Raw genomic sequence first — 23,869 nt, 5'->3', positions numbered from 1 at the left:
TATAGAGAAAGACCTACATACTCCCTTCATAGAATTAAAAGTCTAGATGATAATTATGACTGATTATATGCAACTAATAGTTGGAGAGTTGTGTAGCACAGTTATAAACCTTACACTCAATATTAACAGGGTCAGACAAATGCTACTGAGAGGGAAAAGAAAATACAATAAGTCAAAAAAAAAAAAGATATCAAAATATCAAATTAAGGAGAGTATTAATCAGTTTCTAAGACATTGAAAGAGGGATGAAAATTTAGATTGTACTTGTTTTAATAAATTAAAAATTTTATTAACAAAGAGAATGAAATTCATAAGCCTAAGAGCATCACATCAAACCTAAGGAAGAATGAATTTAAAATTGGAGATATAAAAGGGAAAGAAAAAAAACCTATGATAATAACATTGATTATGGCATCTGCAACACTGTATTAATAAGTGAGATTTGCCACTAGACAAAGAAGAATGTAATTTGTAAGAATGATGAAATAAAAATTCTGAAATGAGATAAAAATTCTTGATTTGTTCAGGGGAATGCCAAAAATCCGGGAGGATTCAGGAGAGAGCCATAAAATCTCTAAGCACCATTCAGAAAAGGGAACTCTGGAATATGATATATGAAAAGACAAAAAAAAAAAAAAAAACCAAAAACAAAAAAACAAACAAACAAAAAAAACACCTTACAACTTTAAAAAGAATCGTGAAAAATGGAGAATAATTCTATCAAGGAAAAATAGGGCTTTAATAAGAGAAATTTCAAACATTCTTGAGAAAAGACAATAAGTGGATAGAAATCTTTGAAATGAAAACACTATTTGAGAAACTAGAAGTAACTAAATTATGATTAGTTGCTCATATTCAAACAGGCAAGAGAAACATATTTTAGGATTTGTTTTTAAGAGTGAAAAAGTGACTGAAAAGAACACTAGGGTTCTGAAGCACTTTTTCAAAAATACACAGAAGGAAGCTCATAAGGAAACAAGGAAAAGCAGGAAATGTTTGAAAGTAACTTGTTTAATTTTATTATAAATTTTTCTTCGAAACAAGGTCTAAGCTGCTAGAAACTTAGAATCAAGAAGACCTGAATTTAAATCCAGTTTCAGATACTTACTAGCTAGTGACTTCACCCTGTTGATGTTAGTCCACTATAGTTGGAAATAAAAAACAATTTCAATGTCTTTGCCAAGAAAACCCCATGACAGTATGGTACACAGTCAGACACGATTGAACAATACTGACATGTCTGCCACATGAATTTTCACTTGACCCTCTATTTTGTTCTGCTTTGTATAAGATAATGCTATTTTGGTTTCTGTTAAATGCAGAACAGAATAATGAAATTTTTAAAAACTAAAAAAAGAAAAGAAAAATATGAATTATGAAGATAGCATGACCAAATCAGGATTGCTTTATATAGTAAATAATATCAAAATACCTTATGTTAGCAATACAGCCCAAGATATCTGAGGTTTTATCTGTCATCTACTAAATTTAACTAAAATTTCAAATATTTATAATTTGGCTTATGTTACCTCTTACAATGATGCATTTTATAAAATAAATGCAAATCTATAAATAAATTCTATAAATTGTAAAGTAGTACTTTATCTTAAATTTATCATTTTCAAGCTTCAAAGAGAGTCAGTATTCTCTCATAATTTGTTTACTAAGTAGGCATCATCATACTCATATTATTTATAATTTTATAAACCTGTTATTTCCCTCTTGAGTATGGCATATCAAACTGCAGCACTATCAATTTCATTTAACCCAGAAGTCATATTTTTAAAATTTTAAAATTTGCTACTTGAAGTTTCAAATATTTGATTAAAACCTAAGGCTATTATTATAAAAGGAACAGGCAAAATAAAATGATACTGACCAAAATTATTCTTCACCTAAGCGTATCTGTAAAAAAGAGTAGATTTTTACATGCATTTCATTAAATATGCAAATTATGAGGGATCCATAGAAAGACCAGGATGTTAAGCTTTTGTAAAATTAACTCTAAAACAAAGTTTCTTAGTGAAGTAATTTTAAAAACAAAGCTTCAGTTCAGTAAACCATGCATGGGCTTAAATCCAACTGCAAAGCAAGTCATTTAACCCATTTGCCTTAACTACAAAATGGGGAAAACAATATTATCTATTTTGCAGGGTGGTTGTAAAGAAAAAATGAGATAATATTTGTAAAACCCTTTACATTCCTGGTACCTAGCACATAATGCCTGGTAATAGACAGATAGGACAAGAATAGAGATTGGATCTGTGATTTAGTTGATATAGAGAACTCATGAATGAGGAATCTTCCTCTAAGTTACCTAAAGCACTAAGAGGTTAAGTGATATACCTAAGATGACACAGACATTGTGTCAGAATTAAAACTTGAAGAGGTATTCTTGACTTCAGGACCAGATCTTTATTGACTATTTCACAATGTTAGTCTAAAATAATGGGGTAAAACAAAAAAGATTTTTAAAATTCTATACTAATTATTGAGGATGATTTAAGATATAATTTTTTAACTTATTTTTCTATTTCTCAAAAGGATAACTGCAAACTATTGACAGCTATATAAAAGAATGTTTCAAATTACTAATAGAAACAGCTCTGAGGTTTTTACCTCACACTCGGAAAACTGGCAAAAATGACACAAAATAGGAGTTGTAATGAGATAGGCACACCGATACATTGTTGCTGGAGCTATGAATTGACTAAACTATTCTGAAAAAGTTAATTTAGATTGCTTAAAAAAGTGAACAAAATGACCACACCTTTAGAATCAATGTTCCCATTGCTAGGCATATTTCTAATAAAGGAGCTCAATGATAAAAAGAAGTTCCTATATACACGAATATATTTATACCACAGCCTTATGCTGAAGCAAAAAATTGGAAACAAAATACAAGGCAACCAACCGCATTTGGGGTTTGATGGAAGTGATAAAATTTAGTAAGAGGGTAGGAAGGGTTTGGTGGTTAAAAAAAAAAAATTATAAGTTATTATTCGCCTACGCCTATGCTTGTATGCCCGAGTCCAATGATCTGTTACAAGTTGTGCCGAGCAGGGGGGTAAGGGGGTGTGGAGGGGGAGGGAGGGGTAGAGGGGAGAGAAGGGAAAGAATATAAATGCATAGTCTATTGAGATTAATAGTAATATAATAATATGTCTAATGATCATTGATTATGTCTATAATATAAGTGATTATAATTATGTCTAAACAAGTTATGCTACATGAATGAAGTGGAGTAGCACTATGCAGTAAAAAGATGAATATGCCTTTAAGACCTTGTGCAAAGATCAGCATCCTTTCTGGTTGAAAAAACTAGAAACAAGAGAAATATATATTCACAAAATAATTACTGAATGAGACTGTGAGGGAAATATTACTCACATGTATGAATACGACAAGGAAATATAAGTAATATAAGTAAGGTAAAAAACAAAAAATATCAATAAAAATTGACTTAAAATACTTCAAGTGAAAAACTTTGAAAATATTTTGATCTGGACCTATGACTTAATTAGTGCAAGTAACTCCCTCTCAGGGAATTAAATATAACAATGCAAATAGAAAACACCAAATTTTAAAGAGTTGTTCTAGGGACTGAAAAGTGACCTGTCTAGGGTCAGAAAGCCAGGATAAGTTAAGAGGTAGACCCAGGCTTCCCTTAAGTTCAGTTTTTTTCTCTAATCCCTCATTGTCTCTATGGAAAAAAAAAATTAATCCTTCTGAATGACATGCCCATAAAAATTATGTAGGTATAACCACAACATTAATGCATTGGTGTCTGTTAAAAAACAAAGACAAAATCAGAAAACTGTTGCTCAAAATTATCCAAGTGCTTACATGAGGACATCTGCAAATAAGTAATTCTTTTTATGAAAAGGAAAATCAGAGACGACCTGGAAATGTGAATAAGATGATGCATCTGTCTGTGGGACTACTTGAAAGAAATTTTTAGTGTCTTCTTTTCATGAACAGTATTAATTAAACTAAGTTTCAAATAAAGCATTATTCTTTTACCTGATAGAGGCTATGTACATTACTGTAAGTGTAAGTGCTTAGCTCAACAAATGTCAAAATGGAAACAAAATTCAGATCATCTACTTTAGGTAGTGTATATTAGCTCATACTCATAATCATTTAAAAATAGGAATAGTCGCCTTTTAAAAATATCTCTAGCATATGTAGCAATTTTAATTGATATTGAACAATAAGAAATGCAGCAGATTCTGGTGATTATTGCAAATTTTAAATCATGAAAGGATAATACTGACTGAAAGATCCAAAATATTTGATCCTTATCTAATTGTTGGTATAAGATACCTACAATCTCATAAGTAAAAATAAGTATGTACTTTTGTAGGATTCAATATTTAACTTTGCTTCATTAAAATTTCCATTTTGCTCATTGCCTTGGAATAAAATAACATTTACATGCATTTTAAATTTACACAAATTATTTAGATCGACTTGGCACAGAATTATAGTAAAAACAAACATTACATAACACATAAAAAGACTGCTTTTATACTTTTGGATTTCTTCATAAGAAAGTAGAAAACTCTGGATAAGTGCTCTTTTATTAGTTAACCATTCTAGAAAACAGAATAAACAATTAGAAGGCTATGTGTCATATAAGAGTTTTGGTGGATCTTAATTTAATGTATGTTGGCTACTTGAGAAAAAGTCTATTTTAGGTTAATGGAATTTAGGGCTAAATGAGGTGATACCCTTTTTTTTTTTTGATCAGTACTTTAGAGAAAAAAAACCATTGGAATACCTCAAAGGAGTGGTCTCTATTAGTTTCTGAGAAAAGGAGAAATAGAAACATTTCTGGAAGAAGGGACTGTGTAAATAAAAAGAAGGTACAAAAAGATCGTGAAGGGGATTGCAAACAGATTTACTTTGCTAGGTAGGATAATTTATATAATAATGAAATGAGAAATTAGATTGATGGATAAGAGGCCGCAAACTGATAAATATTTTTGCCTCAAAAACAAGGCAAAAATTCCACAAATGAGACTGTAAGCAAAAGGAAATAACTGGCAGCTTTATACATTTGGGAAGGTGAATAAATATGTTGAAAAATATTATCTGAGGAAGATTTTTCTAGGATAAATTGACCTGATGGGTCAAGAAACCACTCAGACACTTTCTCAGTATTTCAGGGCAGATAAGATAGTAGCTGTAGAAACTAGATTTCAATAATGTTGAAAAGCACATCATTCACCAAAAGGTAAAAATAAATTTAAAAGGCTTATGGAAATTCAAAGAAATATTTACTGCTACTCACTCTAAGTTTGATAAGTAATAAAGAACTCTATGGTATCTGTGCTATTGAATTAAGGTTAAAACTTTTCTGTTTTAACATTAACTACCCCTAGTGCTGATAGCCTAATTAGATTCAGAAATCATTTTTAAAGTTTATTTTCAAATGAAAGTTCCCATTTTAACGATCAAAAACTTTCCTATTTATTAAAGCAAAGATTACTGTGAAAAGTAAAATTTAAAAACATAGTCAGGCCACTTGTATAAGGGATAAACTATGAATAGTTTTTTCTGTTAAGCTTTTGATCTATATATGATATAAAAGTTTAAGTATTTTTAACCATGATATTACAATACACTATAATAATCACAAAGAAAATTAGTCTTGCATTTTGCTTCTCATTCAAAGGCAAAAGGCAGTAAATTATATGCTAGTAGGAAAAAAAAAAGAAAAGACAAAGGTAAATTTAGAGAATGTCATTTTACTTTTGCTGCCCTCTAAGGGTCATATTAATTTCTTTTATTTTAAAGGGGAGTATAAAAAAAAAGAAAATTTGTTTTTAATCATGTTTTTGAACTGTTAAATTGATCAATCATCCTTCAAGAAATTATAGAACCTGCTCCCTTTGATCAAAATTTGAAAATATGTACCTTTATCTTCTGAGCCTAATATTATGCTTACTAAATTACTATATTAACACTAATCTACAACTAATAAATGCACATATTTATTCAGGAGGAATTTGTTTAAACTATAAACATAAAATTTGGCCTAAAAATAATTTCAGCTATAATGTTCAAAGTTCTTACATGTAATTAAATTGTATTCTGTAATTTCTAAAATATAAGAAACAATGTGAGACCATTTGACTGACTTTTAAAATTCTATGAAGTTATAAGTATTATAGTCTACAGACCCAGAAAAGATGGATTCAAAGAATAATCATGTATGTTAAAACTTTGCTACAAAGACTAAACTAAGACAAAGATATCCAAATAATTACAAAATGTCCACAAAACCTGCTATGTTTAAAACAACATGATTGTGAAATAAAGAGAATTTCATTTCAATCCACGTTTTAAATAGTTTTAAGTAAAGTAATGTGGTTAGTATTTGTTATTTAAACAAAGCAAAGCAATACTACTACTAACATACTTGATTATCAATTTAGTTTCAAAGAGAACCCAAATTTTGCCAGTACAAATATCAATATAATAAATATTTTAATGCAGCCAAATATTAGAAAATACCCAAAGGGAAAAATGAGCAATTTTTAATGTGACAAGATATAGAATTTTTCAAGTTTAAGAAATTCATATCAACCAGAAAAGTCAAAATGTATATTCGATGAATATGAGTGATGCAAAGTTTTTAAATCTTTCATGCAGGAAACCATATTTCAGTAATATAACTGCCATTATATAGAAGAAAACATTAAAAGAACTATAACAAATTGCACCTTAAAATATTCGGCTTTTTAAAAAAATATAAAAATGAGAAAGGAGTTTTAAAGGGCTGCAAACATTAATGCATTACACATCATATATCATAAGCTATTAAAAAAAGAAAGAAAAGCTCAAACATTCTGTCAGGCAGAAATGCAAAACAATATGAAATCTAGCACTGATCCTTCAACTCATGGAACATTTCTCAAACTTAATATTTAACAACTTTCAGAGCTATAAAGGAAATCCTCCCAATCACAACAGTTTACATTTATCTAATAATAAATGACTAAAATTTCTGAAATGTGAATGTGTAAGTTTTCTTAAGGATCAGTACAAGTTTCTTGGATAAAAGGGTTTCAATGCCTAAGCTTTAAATAGAATTATGCCAGATGCACTATAAACCTAGCATACTGTAGGTCCCCATATATAAATGTCATAGAGAAGGTTGCTAGTAATAAAAAACAAAAATAACACACAAATTTGCTTTACCAAACTTCTGAATTTTAACAATTGCTTCATGAGCAACATTTGCCATACTACAAATCAAATCATAAAATAATCACATGTAAAGATGAACATATCTTTTCATTATACATTTTTTGGCTAATCAAATGGAGAAATAATTTCCTGGACCATTTAACAATTACAACACTAGATATTTTACATATGTAATCATAAATTTAGATTATTTAAAATATTGTGTTAAATATTAAAAACAAAGTCTATTTTTGTCTAATCATTATCACAATTATGCTACCATTCTATTATAACTATATTTTACTGCTAGACAAGATTAATAATGGACTTTTTTACTTGCTAAAATATTTTTAGGAAACAGTAGATATTAATCATTGTTAATTCTCCTAGACTTTCCATTTCCCCCCACAAGTAGTTCATATCAAGAACTAGAATAAAGTAATTAGTTGACTTGTTTAAATGTAAAATAGAACAATATTTATAATGAGTAGATGGACCTACAGTAATAGTTAGTGCTGCACAAGCTAATGATGTCATAAAGCAAAAGAAGAAAATTGTGAATACCATGCAGTTTTACTTAACTCACCTGACAGAGGTGTATAACCATTCTCTAGGAGCAGAGATGCATGCACAAAAGTAAGAAAATGATTGCAAGTAACAGACTTTTACAAAATAAAAAAATAACACAACTTCAAAATGAAAAAATGGACACCATGATGAGATTACAAAGCTGAAAACATTTTTAGACGCCTCACCTCTCGCTTTGCAAGTAGCACATTTGGAACAATGTGTGGTAGGCAACGACCTAGCATTAACATAACACTTTTTTCACTGTCTGCAATCCGGGACACCTAAAAACCAAAATTTATAGTTAGTCAGAAATGAGAACACAAGATAGGATTTTTCTACACATATTTTCTTGTTCTTTGAAATAAATTATACTCTAATGCTGATATATTCAATTCAAAAATACACCTGTTCAACAGTGCAAATATTCTGCATATGCAAAAATAACACATATGTATCAGCTCCCATCAGTGATTTTTAAAGTACAAAATTCAAAAGATTTGAGAAATATTTAGATAAAAATGTTACCAAATGTAATGAATTATGCCTGAAATACAGGCTTACAGGTTTAAAAGGCAAAAATTCTTGCTGAAGAATAGACTTTAAAATAAAAATCATGCAACAGTCTGTTTCAGAAGAATAGCAACAGACACTTGATGGAAGGTTTATAAAGGAAAAGAAGTTACCTCTGATCCCAAACGACTATCTGCTGACATCCGACAAAAAGATAATAATGCCTGGTGGAAAGCAGGCGATAATTTCCTAGAATAACAGAAAAGCAAGATAACAATTTAAAAAAAAAATCAAGGAGTTAGAACGTTGAAATTTAGAGAAAATATGTTGATACGACTAGATTTAAAGTAGAAATTTAAACTAGCATTAACTAATATACTAACTGTTTTGAGGTTGATAACTATCTACTTTATGCCTCCTTTCCAAACCCCAAAGGTTAGAGACCTACCTAGTGACTGACTGGGAAAGGTTAGCAGCCAAGTAGTATGAGCAGAGGAAAAACAAATCTGAGCCAGAAAGGCAAAGAAAGCTGGGTTTAAAGGAGCTTGGATGCAGGAAACTGATAAGATGGCTAGTTTAGGGCAAATATATTAGTGAGATTTTTCAGTCCTAATTAGTTTTTAGTGTGAGTTAAGTTTTAAATGATTATCAATTTAAAATTGATAGTTTAAAACATTTCCTTATGAAATGCCACTTTAATATATATATAACTACCATACTCCTTTAGCACACATTTATCACATGTCAAAAAGGCAAAACACACATACATGCATACATTTGTTTATGTAAATATAAACAATTATGTTATATATAGTCTTGTAAAAAAAAGTTAACTTATATAATTTACAAAGTAGCTATAGTTCAATATATGTTTCTAACAACTACTACAGACTTTTACTTGTATGAATTTTGAATATTATAGCTGAAAGCTCATTTTATTATAGCTAACCCTAAAAGCAACCAAAAGGAAAAAAAAATCTCAGCAGTTGCTTAATTAGCAATCAGTTTAGAGCTGCAATACACTCATAAAATTATTATAAGGGCATACTCATATTTCTGCATTAACTAAATCAAAACAGTTATTAATCTGCAAAAAATTTACTAAAAAACCCCTTTAAAAGTATCCTCAAGGGTGGTATGTTAAGTACTGCATACAAAGGGTAAATCTAATTACAAAGTATCTTTCATTTTAAATATTACCTTTTAATATTTTATTCTAAAAATTTCTAAATTTTAGTCAGTTGCGGGGAACTCTTTTGAATGCAGTTTGGAACTACTTGCCCACTTTCCTGTATGTAACCTATTTCCCAGCCCACTGGAAGAAGATCAGGGTAACTATACTCTCTTGTTTTTGGGGAAAAAGACTTCATTCAGAATCAGCTTTTTGAGGGGAATGGTACCTTGTGAATATTTCAAGCATCAGATTTTTGAGAGGAATGGTGCCTTGGGAACATTTCCCACAATTCACATTCACATTCAAAAGAATGAATCTCCCGCAATCTCACATGAATTACTAAATTTAGTAACAAGTCTTCAGATCTATCTCAATTATATTTTAGGATCTACTTTCTGCAAAAGGATTTTCCCACTTTCCTTCTCCCAACTGCTGGTACCTCCCCTTCTTGTGTGTACCTAGTTACTTATAAGTTTCCCCCATTATAAGCTCCTTAAGGAGAAATGCTCTTTCTACATTTGTTACCCAGTGCTTAGCATAGACTGGCCCATAATAAAGACTTAATAAAAGCTTACTGATTGATTAAAGAATGTTTACGAGGTGAAGAATGACTATAGGGATAGTACTTGGCAGAAAAACAACATATTAGTTATTATGATTTCAAAATTTTTGAAAGGGATTAAAAAATATTATCCAAAATAAATATAGTATTGTTTATTAACTCAGAAATGAAAGATTGATAAATTAGTAATTATTTTTTCCATTGGTCAGGAAAATAAGTTTTTTCTTTACTGAGGTTCAGCTCATAAAGGTTTATGAAACTGAAGACATATATACTTATAATTAAGAAGAGAAATTTTCTTGAGTTTCATTTTATACTGTGAAGCTTGGTGTGCAAAGTAGCAAAGAGGTATCAAGCAAAGGTAGTTTGCCAGACAAATACTTTTGATATCAATATAATAGTTACTAATAGAATCCAGTAGTTAATTTTTTCCTTACCAATTCAACAAGTATTTATCAAATAACTAATATATGTCTAACACTTTACTCTATGTGACATGACAAAAGTACACAAACACACGCACACACAGAGGTTTGCTATCAAATAAAATTAAGACGTACAAACTAAAACTCTTCTAAAAAGATTATCAAGTCACAAAATAAAATGTAAATAATTCTTCTAGCAATAATTTTCAAACTAACCTATTTGGTTTATCAAAGTGCACTGTGTCTTTGTTTGATGGAGAATAAGTTGGCATTTTCTCCCTTTCTTTTCTTGGGAATGAATTTGAGTCATTCACTTTAGGAGTTAAAGCTTCTGTTTCATCTGATACTGAAAGATTAACATCCTTAGTTTGATCCTTATCTGAATCCTTCATATCTAAGTACTGTTCGCTGTTCTCAGAGATTCTCAGAGGGAATTGGTCCAAAGAGGGATGATCTGTGTCACGAACCGTGGGGAAGGAAAAATTCTCATTTTTGAGAATGTCCATTTCACTGTAAGAAAAAAAGAAATAGTAACATGGAAAGAAGCTCTTGATTAAGTTAGGCTATGCCACATACAGTGTAATTATATATTTCAGTTATAACTATAATTGAAGTAAGATGAAGAGAAAGTCATCTTATTTCCTAGCAGAGTAGGTAGTGATCAGTTCCTTGAGACTACTTGGTCTTTCATTGCTTTCAAAGGTAATTCCAATTACGATGAAGAATATATTCAATTATATAATGACTCTGTAAAATGAAACTTTGGTTAATATGATGAAATCAATTCCCAACTCTTATGCCATCTGAAGAATTTAATAAATACAAAGTATACATACCTCTCCAGTCTTCTGATTTGTTCCATCAAAGACCACTTTTCATTGTTTAATAAACTAATTTTATCTTCTAGCTTTTGTACTATCAAGCAATTCTAGAACCAATTGGGAAAAAAAAACAGATTATAGTTGCTATACTCATACATATATATTTCATGTATAACAAAGATTTTCTGAAGACAAAACTGTGTGGCTGATATTCCTTACCTCTACAGGCTGTGGGGTTTCAAATGAAGGAAGGTTGCCTAACACAGGGGTAACAGCCTCTAACTCATTCTCTTCTACTCCACTTGCCGCATCTACAACATCTTTCACAGTTATTTGATGGTTTCCAAAGTCACGGTAGAGTTGTAACAAGTCTGGGGGTTTTGGAATGTTCAATCCTACATCATCCCACAATTCAAAATCCTTGAAGAGTCCAGAAGAGAACAATAGTTATATGATACATTTTCCTCTACATATAAGCTTTACTCACCATATAATTACTTTTGCTGTTGAATAGAATTACGCAAGATTATGTGCAGATACTATATATTCTATGTATTTTGCTTTCCCCACAACATTGAACAACCAGCAGGTATTCAACAAATTATTGTCAACAGATAGACAATTAAAGCACATTAATCTGGAATCTGAGTGAAGAACTTTAAAAAAAAAAAAAGGAACTGCACGTGGTAACACTACAAAAGCATTTAGGATAAGAATCCTGAATTCACTGTTAAAAGGAAAGTACTTGAATATCCTTATCTAGATTATACTGAATCAGAGCTGGACGGTACCTAATTCAACACTTTCCACTATATAATTGAGAAAGTCTAAGGCCCAGAAAAGGTAAATAAATGGTCAAAAGATGACTAGATAGTATGGCAGTGGCCATAACTGAAACCCAGTTCTGACTTCAAATAATGGCCTGTTTTCAGCACATAGTAATTTTCCCAGTATTGTTTTCCGCTAATTATATAAACATTTGGCATCAGACAGGTGGTATTGCAGTTCCAATATGCTATGTATTAAAGAGTATGATTAGAAATATTGTGTAAAAATTATGTCAGAGATTCTTTGATGATTTAGAAAAACAATAATACAATTCTGGAGAAGTAATCAATGCATTCAGAAGCCACTCAAGAGAAATAAACTGCTAATTTATCTGTTCTGTTTATGTAAGACACAATTGTAAAGCTATCAGGTTGGTTGTTTTAAAAATATGTCAGAAGATACACATAAAAAGGTTTGTTTTGCCTTTATAATAATACATAGTTTGGAAGGTTTTATATTTATTTCAAAAATGAACCCAACATTAATTATTGAAATATGCTTCTAATTATCATCAGAGCCTTGATTGTATTCCTTTGTATGTCTTCAAAGAGGACTAATCTTTATTCTCTGAGAGAAACATTTGATTTAGGGGGAAAGCCAAAATTAATATAGTGTTATATTTAGTTCTAGTGCACCTCCATTACAGTTCTGCTCAGAATCAAGATGTAACTACAAAATAACAAGACAGTAATATGTACTTTGTAAGTAGTTGCAAAAGGTAAGTTCAAAAGAAAAAAAATTAACCACAGCAGCATTTATAAAATAAGCAATATAGTTTTCCAGAATCTGACTCCAAAGGACAGTAATTCTTTTAATGTATTAATACTGGAGTCTTTTTATTTTACATTAACACCTTATACCCAGTGGATCAAACTATTATTCCTAAGAATTTGTGGAATGCTTATTTCTTAATACTATTCAAAGAGTACATTTAAAAGAAAAGATAAAGAATGGAATCCCTGTAACAAAAAAAGTAGTTCTAAGGAAGCTTTCTTCACTTTAAAGCAAGTCAACCATTTTTATAGTTTGAATAGAAACATACCTCACTATTTAAGTAGTACTAGATTAACTAAAACCGAAGGATAACCACAGAAATTAAAACTAGTTAAAAGTAATAAAAGACTACATTAATCTTACTTTTCAACCCAAGAAATTATACAGTTTTTAAAATGATCTACATTAGCTTCTGCAAAAGATGGTTCTACTACATAATCTTAAGTGGTAAACACATTCAATCCTATACTCTTAAAGTATGTTTGAGCCTCTAGTAAATATATATTTTATACCAAGATTGCAACTAATATCCAAGGGACAGAATCATGTGCTATGCAGTAGATAAATATTGTGGCTGGTGGGCAATATCATTAAATGTTAAAAATACAATTAAATGGGGGCAGCTAGGTGGCACAGTGGATAGAGCACCAGCCCTGAAGTCAGGAGGACCAGAGTTCAAATCTGGTTTCAGACACTTAATACTTCCTAGCTGTGTGAACCTGGGCAAGTCACTTAATCCCAATTGCCTCAGCAAAAAACAAAATAAAACAAAAAAACCAACAATTCAATAATAAAATATAAAAAAAAAATTATAGTGAAATTACTGTTGACAATTTTCCTAAGCACATCATACACTAATTAGCTGCCTGTTGACATTTCTTGAATTTTTTTTTCCTATGATTCATATTTTCCCTAATTGTTTGATTATTTGAAACATGATTAACCTGTCATGTAATTGTTTAGCGGATTTTCTTTTATATTGTACAGTGTCTTGACATAAGAGATACTCAAATATTTAATTGCTTGACCTGTCAAGTTTAATGGCTAAAGAAGTTGAAGGTATTTTGATAAGATACACTTTTGTGAAATGATACATCTTGATAAACTTTAGGGAAATATCTACCAATTTTGTATATCAAATAGTCTTGATGTAAGGTAATGACCAAAGACTCACAAACTACATGATCTTTACCTTTCTAACGAGGATCAAGGTTAAAACTAACCCTGCTAGGTTTTTAGCCTGTGGTTCCAATGAATTAAGATATTCCAAAGATGATGTCATTATGTCACCTTTCCCCAGCATACAAGGATTTTGTCCTGTTAACAATGAAGAAACTCTTAAACCTCTTGGATCTCATTCAGGGGCTAAAAAAATTTGTAATCTTCATTTTACTATAAATCATTCTTTTTTTTTTTTTTTAAGCCCAATCTGGTATTAACAGGCTAGCCATAAGTCCTCAAGCTTTTAAAATAGGGGTCCAGTTCACTGTCCCTCAGACAGTTGGAGGGCCGGACTGTAGTAAAAACAAAAACTTTGTTTTGTGGGCTTTTAAATAAAGAAAGTTCATAGCCCTGGGTGAGGGGGATAATCGTCCTCAGCTGCCACATCTGGTCCATGGGCTGTAGTTTGAGGACCCCTGGGCTAGACATTCAAGTACATGGTCTGGGGAGCAAATTAAAATAGCAACAATGATGTTAACAACAAAACAACATAAACTGGAACACCAACTAAGCTACCAGCTATAGTTGTCTCTTAAAGTAAAAATGTAAATATTATGTGTCACATGTACCTCATGTATGGCATTTTGTCAAGTATTATTCTCATGGAAGAAAAATATTCAGTTGAAGAAGTTTTTAAAAAAAAAAGGAAAAGGAAAAAAAGGGATAAAAGCACTTTCTGTGTGCTTGCGACTAATAAATGGTAGGGTACAAGAATTTCTATGGAGTTTCTGAGAAGCACATGAAACAAATAATATGTGTCAAATATTACAGTCACAGAATCAAAATATCAGCTAGCATTCTGCTATCTAATATGTCTAATATTTCATTTCTCTCTCTCTCTCTTTTTTTTTATTTCTAAGGAGAACTGTCAAACTATCAGGGGACTATTTAAAAATTTGATTATGATAAGAAACTACTCATAATTATTTCTGTAAGTTACTTTCAGGGATATTTATCAAAAAATGGAAGCAACAAATATACTCCTCAAATTGCACCATAAACCCCTTTCCTTTTTCTACCCTCAGGAGAGAAAAGCAGAATACAATTGGTCATCATCTTCAGTGCAGTAATAATGATTTAATGTGCCAACTATGGGATTATTAAATCTGAAAAAAAGAAGGCTAACTCTTTTAATGTTTTTCCTTAAAGGTATAACTTTATTATAACCTGTTCATCATTTGAAGAGCTCTCCTTTGAATGTTCTCTAAGTTCTTCACAATTCTTCTTTATGCCAGAAGGGTAGTTCCTGAGTCCAAAGTGGAGCAAAAACAGGGCTTTAGGTGCCACTTTCTCATCCTTCTTCCCCCAACATATCTTAAAAGGATAATCTCACAGGTTTGAGTCTGTCAATATCAACCTACAGTAGACCAGTTTAGTCATGAACCTACTCTAGAGGCCCAAGCCCAAATTAGTCTTAGTCTACAGAGCCTTAAGTGGACTCCTTAGACAGGACTGGCCTTAGGGTTTAGGTCCAACAAAATAGATGAAAAGGAGAAAACTCTGAGAGGTCCTGGAATACTTAATTCCATAATTAAGTCCAGACTTAAACATGATATGCACACCAGGCTTTCTGCCTTTTAGAAAAAAAAGGGGAGGAGGGGGAATATAACAGTAGCCCCCTAAGACACATATACAACTATTCCCTTTGGATTCTGTGATGATAGCACCCCCATTTCTATTTATTTTTTTCTTTTTCTCTTTCTATTCTATTGGGATTGAAGGATGAATACTTTATTCATAGAAGGTTGATCCAACATGGGTGATGCTGATACCTTTGCTTATATAACTCACAATAGTGATTAAAATTTAAGAAACAATCTTTTGGTCCCTACAGTGTTAAGTCTTACAGTAGTGTGTTTGGCAAATTTTTGCACAGAATATAAGTTTTACATGTTAAGTATCTAAGGGAAGAAGATGACAGATCTCATTGATGACTTTTTTGGGTGACCAATCTGATAACAGAGGCATAAAACCACCCATTTTCCAAAATTGACAATGGATTATTCAAACTTTACCTGATCATCATTTTCATCAGAAAAAGTTATTGATGTAAGTTTGTAGTTATTCTTTAGTAAAAATTCATTCACTAGGAAGTTTAGAGCTCTTTTTTCAAGAGGTTTGATTGGCTCCTAGAAATAAAAAACAGAAATGATATTTTAAGTCTTCTTTCCATTCATTTGTTCTACCACTCAATATATTATTCATGAACATTTCTCTAATAAATTGCCTACCTGAATTTCAGGACTTGATTTGTAATTTTTTCGTTCCTGTAAAGGAACTTCATTTTCTGGGGGGGGGAAGAAATGTACACAGAGACTTTAGGATCTGTACCATATGAACAAATCTCAGCTAGTTCTACATTGTCAAATTATAAAGTCTAAAGAAAAGTTTTATGTACACCACCTGCAGCCTGTGTCAGGTTGGCTCGGAGGGCCTGAATGGTCTCCTTGGCTTTCCGTAGTTCAAACTCCAGGACTGGACAGGGATTTGGATTAAACACACACAGGCATCCAACCAAGAAAAGGGAAACAAAAATAAAAAAATAAAAAGCAAGGATGGGTATGAAAAAAAAATACAATTTGTATTGAAAACAGAAAGCATGCAATCTTTATGGAACTCATGAAAGCATGCAGCAGAGTTGGTCTGAAAGCAAACTGGTGAACATTTTCCATAACATTACTAGTACTCTAAGTGAACAGGTCAAATGTTCTAGCTGTCTGACAAGGAATTGCTCTCTTTTTAAAACAATTCTAAAATGTAAAATATTTTATTTAAATAAATTGAAGTATGTGATATCTGAATACTTCTCCCTAACTCAAAGTTAGGAAAAGAAATGAAATCCTTTTGTGAATGATGGAATAAGTAGGTGATGCCTGAACTACTTAAAAGTATAACATCTATAGGATTAATTGAACTACTTTGAAAACAGTTATTTCAAATAATATTCAAAATTAAGATAATGGAAACCTCTTTGATAGACCCATTTTATAAATTAGTGACTCATTTTCCAAATCTTAAATAATTCTCATGATATCTGTATTTCTCTAGCAACAAAAGAAGTCCCAAAGTATATTTTCTAGGTAGCAAACATATTTAATACTTAAATTACAAAAGTACAAGAAAAATACTTAGGGGTTTATTAGAAATATGAGAGTATGATAACTGGTTTCTCTTTGGACTGTATTCCAAATAAAACTTATAAGGAGAATCATTTTGGATATTTCTTAAAGCAGAGGAGGGTTACAATGCTGTCTAACTGTTATGGGAGGAGGAGAAAAGGAGTAATTCAGAATTTTAATACAAAAAACTTCCACTTGTCAAAAAATGCACTTTTAAATTGACAAATTGAGAGCTGGAAGGGACTTGCAGGAACAATCTAGTTCAACCTTCTTATTCTGTAGGTGAGAAAACATGAGAGCCAGAGAAGTTAAGTGACCTGCTTGACGTCACACAGGTATTAAGTGCTTGAACTGGTATAAGCACTCCAGTCCTCTCTTTCCAAATTTAACAGTGGAAACACTATTATCACATGTTTTTTAAAAAGAGCTTTTCAAATAGTGTTTTGAAATCTCTCTTGTTTTATCACAAGCTAATTATCAATAAAGCATAAAAACGAACAATATTTTAATATACTATTTTTATCCATGAGGAGCAGTAATAAGTTCACATACCTTAAGAACTAGGAGATTTTCTTTGATTCAGAAATTTCTATTACTAGTTTTATAGTTAGAAGCAAATATTCAAAAACTAAGTTTTAAAAAACTATAATCCTTTTAAGTTAAAACAAATAATTCTACAACTAACTGAATAAGCAAAATGCAGGCGTTAAGACATGATCATGGAAAATGTGTGGTGTCACTTGAAAAATCATTTTAAATTGCTTTGTTCTAATTGATTCACTGAAAAATGTCTTGGTAGTCATGGTAATAACTAGAAACTAAGTCTTTATGGAAAAGAAAGTTTCACTCAGTTTGCACTTGGTCATCAAAACTTTAGGATGTAATTGAATCACATCTGCTACATGAAAACTACTTTTTTGATGCATAGAATTTAACTGGAGCAATGTGTGGAAGCATAACTAAAGATCTAATGAGAGGAAATGTGTTAATATTTCTTTTTGGTAGTCGGCAAAGCTGATCTGCAAATATTTCTATGCAACAAAGTTAAAGTATTCCAGAAATTCTTAGTGTTAAAAATTAATACTGCTGTTTGTACAAGACTACATACACATTTTTGCTGTGCTGTGCTCAGTGACATATAGCAATGACAATGACAAATAGCACAGTGGTTCATTTTTGGACCTAAAAACTTTAAGTAATTAATTTTCAGTTGAAGCAGCATTTAATTGTATTCCCTACTAATTTTTCAAGTCTCTTAACACTGTCATATTACAGAACAATTGCAGATCAGGAATGCTCTACCTCAGAATGACAGAAATATGAAATAAAAAAAAAAATATTGGTTTAAACACAAATTTGAAAAAACTCAGAAATTTAATTGGAAAAAGTTAAGGTGAATTAAGAGCAAAACACTGTATGATTAGGGCACAGAAAGCCAGAAAAACCCATGTCAGACGGCAAGAATTAAATTTTTATGTACAAATATCTTGTCAAATAGCACAAAAAAATTACAAGACTTAACAGATAGAGCCTATCAGAAAAAAAAAAAAAAACTCTGCTGCATGTTTCTTGTTAAGACAATATACATTTTCCAAAAGAAAAGTTCAAGTTAGAAGCCATACAGCATCTCTATAATTGATAAATATATATACACACATATATATATACACACACACATATACACACAAGATTCAAATGAAAAAGCATAAAGGTTCTGAACAGCAGTACTATTATTAAAGATGTTAGTAAACTTACCTTTTCTAGTGTTAAAAAAATTTAACTAAAAATTTGAAATGAATTGGCCAAGAACTGTTGAGAAATTTATTAATTTCAATGATTCTAAAAATTATTTTTAATCCTCTCTACCGCTTAATGATTCGCTATAAACTTTTAAATAATGTAATTCTACTGAGAGCAGTTTTATTATAAGTACTAATACAAATTTTAGATCTTTATACTAAAACTTATTGAAGGTTACCTGAAGTGACAACAAGAAAACAAATAAAGCCAACTACTACTTCTGGACCAGATATTGAAAAATAATTGCATTCTATTTTTTTTCTGGGAGAGGGCAGATACTCAGAACTCAAAACATTCTTTATAGGACAGAAAAAATGGTATAAATTTTATTTTAGTTCAAATCAGGATGAAAGAGAGTATCATTTCTGTATTGCTCTAGCCCAATTTTTCAATTTATACAAGGCTTGAAAAACTTATGCTAAATTTATCTGTTTCTGACATTTTAAAGGCCTCCTGATTGAGCTTAATCTAAAACAAGTTAAATACTGACTTCACCAGTAGAATAAAATTTCAAATAAGGTGACCTCATCTCATAATAAGATGATTTATCACTATCTTCTTTCATTTTATTCCAGGATCCCAAAAACCGTTTTCTTGGGAATAAAAAAAAAAACAACACCAAGCTCCAATAGCTGTCTTCTTTTTCTAAGAGTAGGAAGTGAAGATAAACACCACCAAAACTTCTCTCTTGGTATTAAGTCTCTAAGAGAAAGTCCCTACCCAATGCTTAGTCAAGAAGTATTACCTGGGCTACTTATTTCTATAAGTTTAGGAAGAGAATGAACTAGAAGGCTCAATAAAGAGCAGCCAGTTGGCACAGTGGATAGAGAACTGAACCTAAAAACAGGAAAAACTAAGTTCAAATATACCTCAGACAGTTACTAGCTGTGTGACCCTGGGCAAATCACTTAACCTCTGCTTGCCTCAATTGCCTTATCTGGAAAATAGATAATAATAGCACCTACCTCACAAAGTTGTTGTAAGGATAAAATAGTATTTGTAAAATGCTATTGTAACTGAGAGCTATTATTATTAAATTCTTATATATGTTGCTCAATAAAAACTTGTTGAATGATTAAATCTGTACATTGGTTAATCCAGAGCACATTATTTTTCAGAGTTCCAATTATTAAGAAAACATTCTCCTTCTTACCACCCTGATGGCTAATCTTCCCCAAGTATTCAGCAGCTATCATACAGGATAGGGCAGCTAGGTAAAACTGGAAAGAACATTGGATATGGAGTTAGAAGACTTGGATTCCAGTCCCACTTTTACAATTTAGCAGCTGTGTGACCCAGGGCAAGCCACTTAATTTCTTTAAATTTGCTACCTCATTTGGCAAATGAGATACAACATACCTATTTTGTAGTTTTTTTTTTTTTTTCTTTTTTTTTTTTTTAGAGAAGATCAAATGCGATAACATGTACTTTGCAAAAAGGAGAAAAAAAAGTTTATTGTCAGAAGCAAGGGAGGATAAATGTATAGGAAAAACTCAATCACATGATCTGTGTAACTGACTTCCAGCTTCACAATCTGTGCATGCCATTTATTATTAGGCTTTAGTTTCCTCTTCTGTAAAATGAGAGGGTTGGACTATATGATTTATAAAGTTCTTTCCAATTCTAACTAAATTCCATGACCCTGTTATGAAACTGTATTCTTATTTGCATATTCTCTTCTTCAGAGCACTTTTTTTTTTTTTTTGCATCCAGTGCACAATGCAGTTATGTGTACATTAAAAAGCATCTGAGGCCTCCCATCAGTGCCAAGTAAATTACTAGCAGGTTTTCATTTCTTGGCTGTGTGAAATTGTGTTACCCTGTTTTATAAACTTTTATTGATGGATCAAGACATATTGGTTCAGTTTGTTTCTTTTTGTACATTTTTCTATATTAACAGGTTAGAATTTTCAATAGGAATGATTCTGTAACAACCCTGTTAGTGTCTTGGCCAGTCACTTGACAGCAGAGAAACAGAAGAGCTACTTAAAGAAAATACAATGGGAACTCAAAATCTAAATTTAGCCCTTCTTACACATAAAGAAAAATAGAAATTTTAAAGAAATATTTTTAGAATACTCTTATGTAATTCACAATAAAATGTTATATCTGTAAACTAGTTTTAATTTTAGAAAATGAATCTGCAAGAAACATTTTCAAGTTCTATAACTGTCAAAAACATAATTTCAAATCATATATATGTATATATATAGCAGAAACCTCATATTTGTTATTGATAATGAATGTAATCTAAAAGGAAAAGCAATTAATATAACAAAATTTTTAAAAATGTACTACTAAACTTTGTATATCTGCTAAAAGGATAAGGCTAGATATACTTCCTACCTGTGTAATCTTGGGAAACATATTTCATCTTTTCATGGCTTAATTTTCTTATTTATGCAATAAGGGAATTGGACTAGGTAATTTCTAATGTGCATTCCAGATCTGAAAGCTTTATGTTATTTCACCTGTAGAAAATTTATTTACATAAATGTAATATCTGCAAGGGTATTTATATACATAAACCTTTTGCTAAAGATGAAAAGTTATACATTAAGGTTAAAAAAAATTTCTGAAGAGAAAGCTAACAGAATACAATTCATTTTTCTTTATTTTACAGATTAGGAAACTTGACACTCAGAGAAATTATACAAGTTACTCTAACTGCACTGCTAATTAGTAGCAGAATAGGGATTAAAAGCCAAGTCTCATTATTACTTTTCACTCTCCCCACAGTGCAATACCAAATGGTTTCCAAAGATAAAAAAATGACTTTAGGGGAATATTATTATAATTATGCAGATATTTGTGTAGTTTGTGTAGAACTTTGTACAGAGACATTTGGTTATGTCAGTATTTTCACTATAAACAATAACAATAGTGTTAATTTATTTCCATTTATCTCTATGTCCTTCCCTCTGTATTCCCTATATTTTAAATTCTGTACAATTATGATCGAAAGCCTACACTCCAAACAGCTCCTTGCATGTATTTAGAGCAGTTAAATGTTTTTTCAAACACTTTTATATTGAAGCAATTCAATAAAGATCACACAATAAACATATACATAATATCCATGCCTGTATATACAATTAATCCTTTACGTACAAAATACTTTAGAATTTATGAGGGTGAATCAAGAACTATGATAGATTTTTTTAGGCATTATTTATCTGTAATGTATGTTAACTACATACTCACAAATCTACAAGTACTTGTAATTTCAATAATTTAAAGTTGTCAGGAGATCTGTTCATATTGCTGAAATATGGTATTTTGAAGAGATGCTTAAACTCACCTTGGTTTTCCACTCACCCATGTTTATTTGCTACATTTCATAGCTTTTTTGTTGGATGGCCATCAGCCACAAGCTCCTGCTGTTGTCAAAAGTTTCTTTCTCCTTCTTAATTTTCAACAACAGCAAAGTGTAATTGGCATCTGATGAGGTTCCTGGACACAAACATCTAATCTTATGTCTGCTTTAGTCTATTCTATCACACACTGAGTGAAGTCAGTTGGTCAAGTGATTAAAAGAAGAATGCTATTTGATAAATTTGATTTCTTTATATCTTTTCTTTTAGATCAATGACTTTTCCTTTCAACTATGTATGTTAATGGATTAAATAGCAAAAGAAAACACACTAGGAAAGAAGTACAGCCATCTGCAACAATATTACACTTTCTGGAGTACAACCATCTACAAAAATATTACATTTTCAGAATTTACTTTCAACTTTAGGTTCAAAGGCAGAGGAATCAATACTTTCAAAATAATATAACCTCTATGTTTTCTTTCTTGGGACAGGTATATCTATATGTCTATATCTTGAACTATATATTTGTAGAGGATTTGGTATACTGTCAATAAGGAGTCTATAAATCAGAAAATGAAAATGATAAGACAAAGAAAAGAGGAAGAAGAGATAATTCTTGATGTGAGAAATAGAATGGACTAGCGACAACAAAGATTAATCAGGTTCAGATTATCTCCATGAAACAGTACAGAGAAATTTCATGATATCTGGTCTCCAGGGCAGATTTTTCAGGAAGGAAAGCCTTGTCTACTTTCTATCTCTAATTCAGAATATCAATCTGTCTCATCCCCAGGTAAACTCCTTGGATATGGCAAGTTTCAGTGCTATTATATAAGAAAAATGACAACTAACTGGTGTCACCAATGTTGTATTCCATACTGTCTTTCCTTCTCTGAATTCCTTAAGTCATAGTACTGATGATTCTCTAGATATCTAGTGTAATATGGAATCTGAAAGATTCTATGAAAAAACAGAAAGCCAGGCCAGGAAATCTGGTTATAAGGGAAGTAAGGACCTTGAACCATGGGGTCTTGAATTGGAAAGAACTTTTCTTATCCTGTTCTAAACATATTTGGCAGTGAACTTTTGTACACAGCTTACATATGTATAGAAAGAGCAAATTTATCAAGTAAGGTCTCGCTTACATTTTCCTAATCTCTCACAGAGATGCTCTATCTTAGACATGACTACAAATAAATCATCCAATGTTTGAAAAAGAAAGCTGCTAATTTCTTGGCAGTGATATGAGATAGTTCAAAAGATCCATACAGCAATTCCCTAAATTAAGAACAAGGATCTTAAGCAGACATTTTTCTCAATATAATAAAAAAGTCTACTGTTTTATACATCTATTAATTTCTTCTTCACTAAAGACGTTAATGTAGAAATATACACACACATATACAAATACATGACTCTACAACTTAATAAAGCAATGTAAACAGGTACTTTCCATCATTCATGAAGCGTGCCTAAAAATGTCAAAGGTCACAAAGAGACATAAAAATGATGAGGTTACATGCTGAAAAATGGAAAGTATTTTGTAGAAGA

General features: G+C 31.0%; 1 protein-coding gene across 9 annotated transcripts in view; it reads right to left on the bottom strand.

Annotated features, from left to right (window-relative positions):
* The window catches only part of RELCH (RAB11 binding and LisH domain, coiled-coil and HEAT repeat containing), a 125,963-nt gene that overhangs the window by 70,091 nt on the left and 32,003 nt on the right, over positions 1-23,869 (bottom strand). For 4 of the 9 annotated variants that reach the window (XM_031946170.1, XM_031946165.1, XM_031946169.1 and 1 more), the window contains exons 3-11: positions 16,486-16,557; positions 16,314-16,369; positions 16,098-16,211; positions 11,479-11,679; positions 11,275-11,366; positions 10,655-10,948; positions 8,451-8,526; positions 7,953-8,048; positions 7,784-7,807 (exon numbers count right to left, since the gene is read on the bottom strand). In XM_031946170.1, coding sequence (XP_031802030.1) covers positions 7,784-7,807; positions 7,953-8,048; positions 8,451-8,526; positions 10,655-10,948; positions 11,275-11,366; positions 11,479-11,679; positions 16,098-16,211; positions 16,314-16,369; positions 16,486-16,557 — 1,025 coding nt within the window. The other 5 variants (XM_031946166.1, XM_023495939.2, XM_031946167.1 and 2 more) reach the window with 4 other exon arrangements.

Source organism: Sarcophilus harrisii, chromosome 1 (genome assembly GCF_902635505.1).
Source record: "Sarcophilus harrisii chromosome 1, mSarHar1.11, whole genome shotgun sequence".
NCBI lineage: Eukaryota > Metazoa > Chordata > Mammalia > Dasyuromorphia > Dasyuridae > Sarcophilus > Sarcophilus harrisii.
This window is presented reverse-complemented; position numbering and strand designations above follow the sequence as displayed.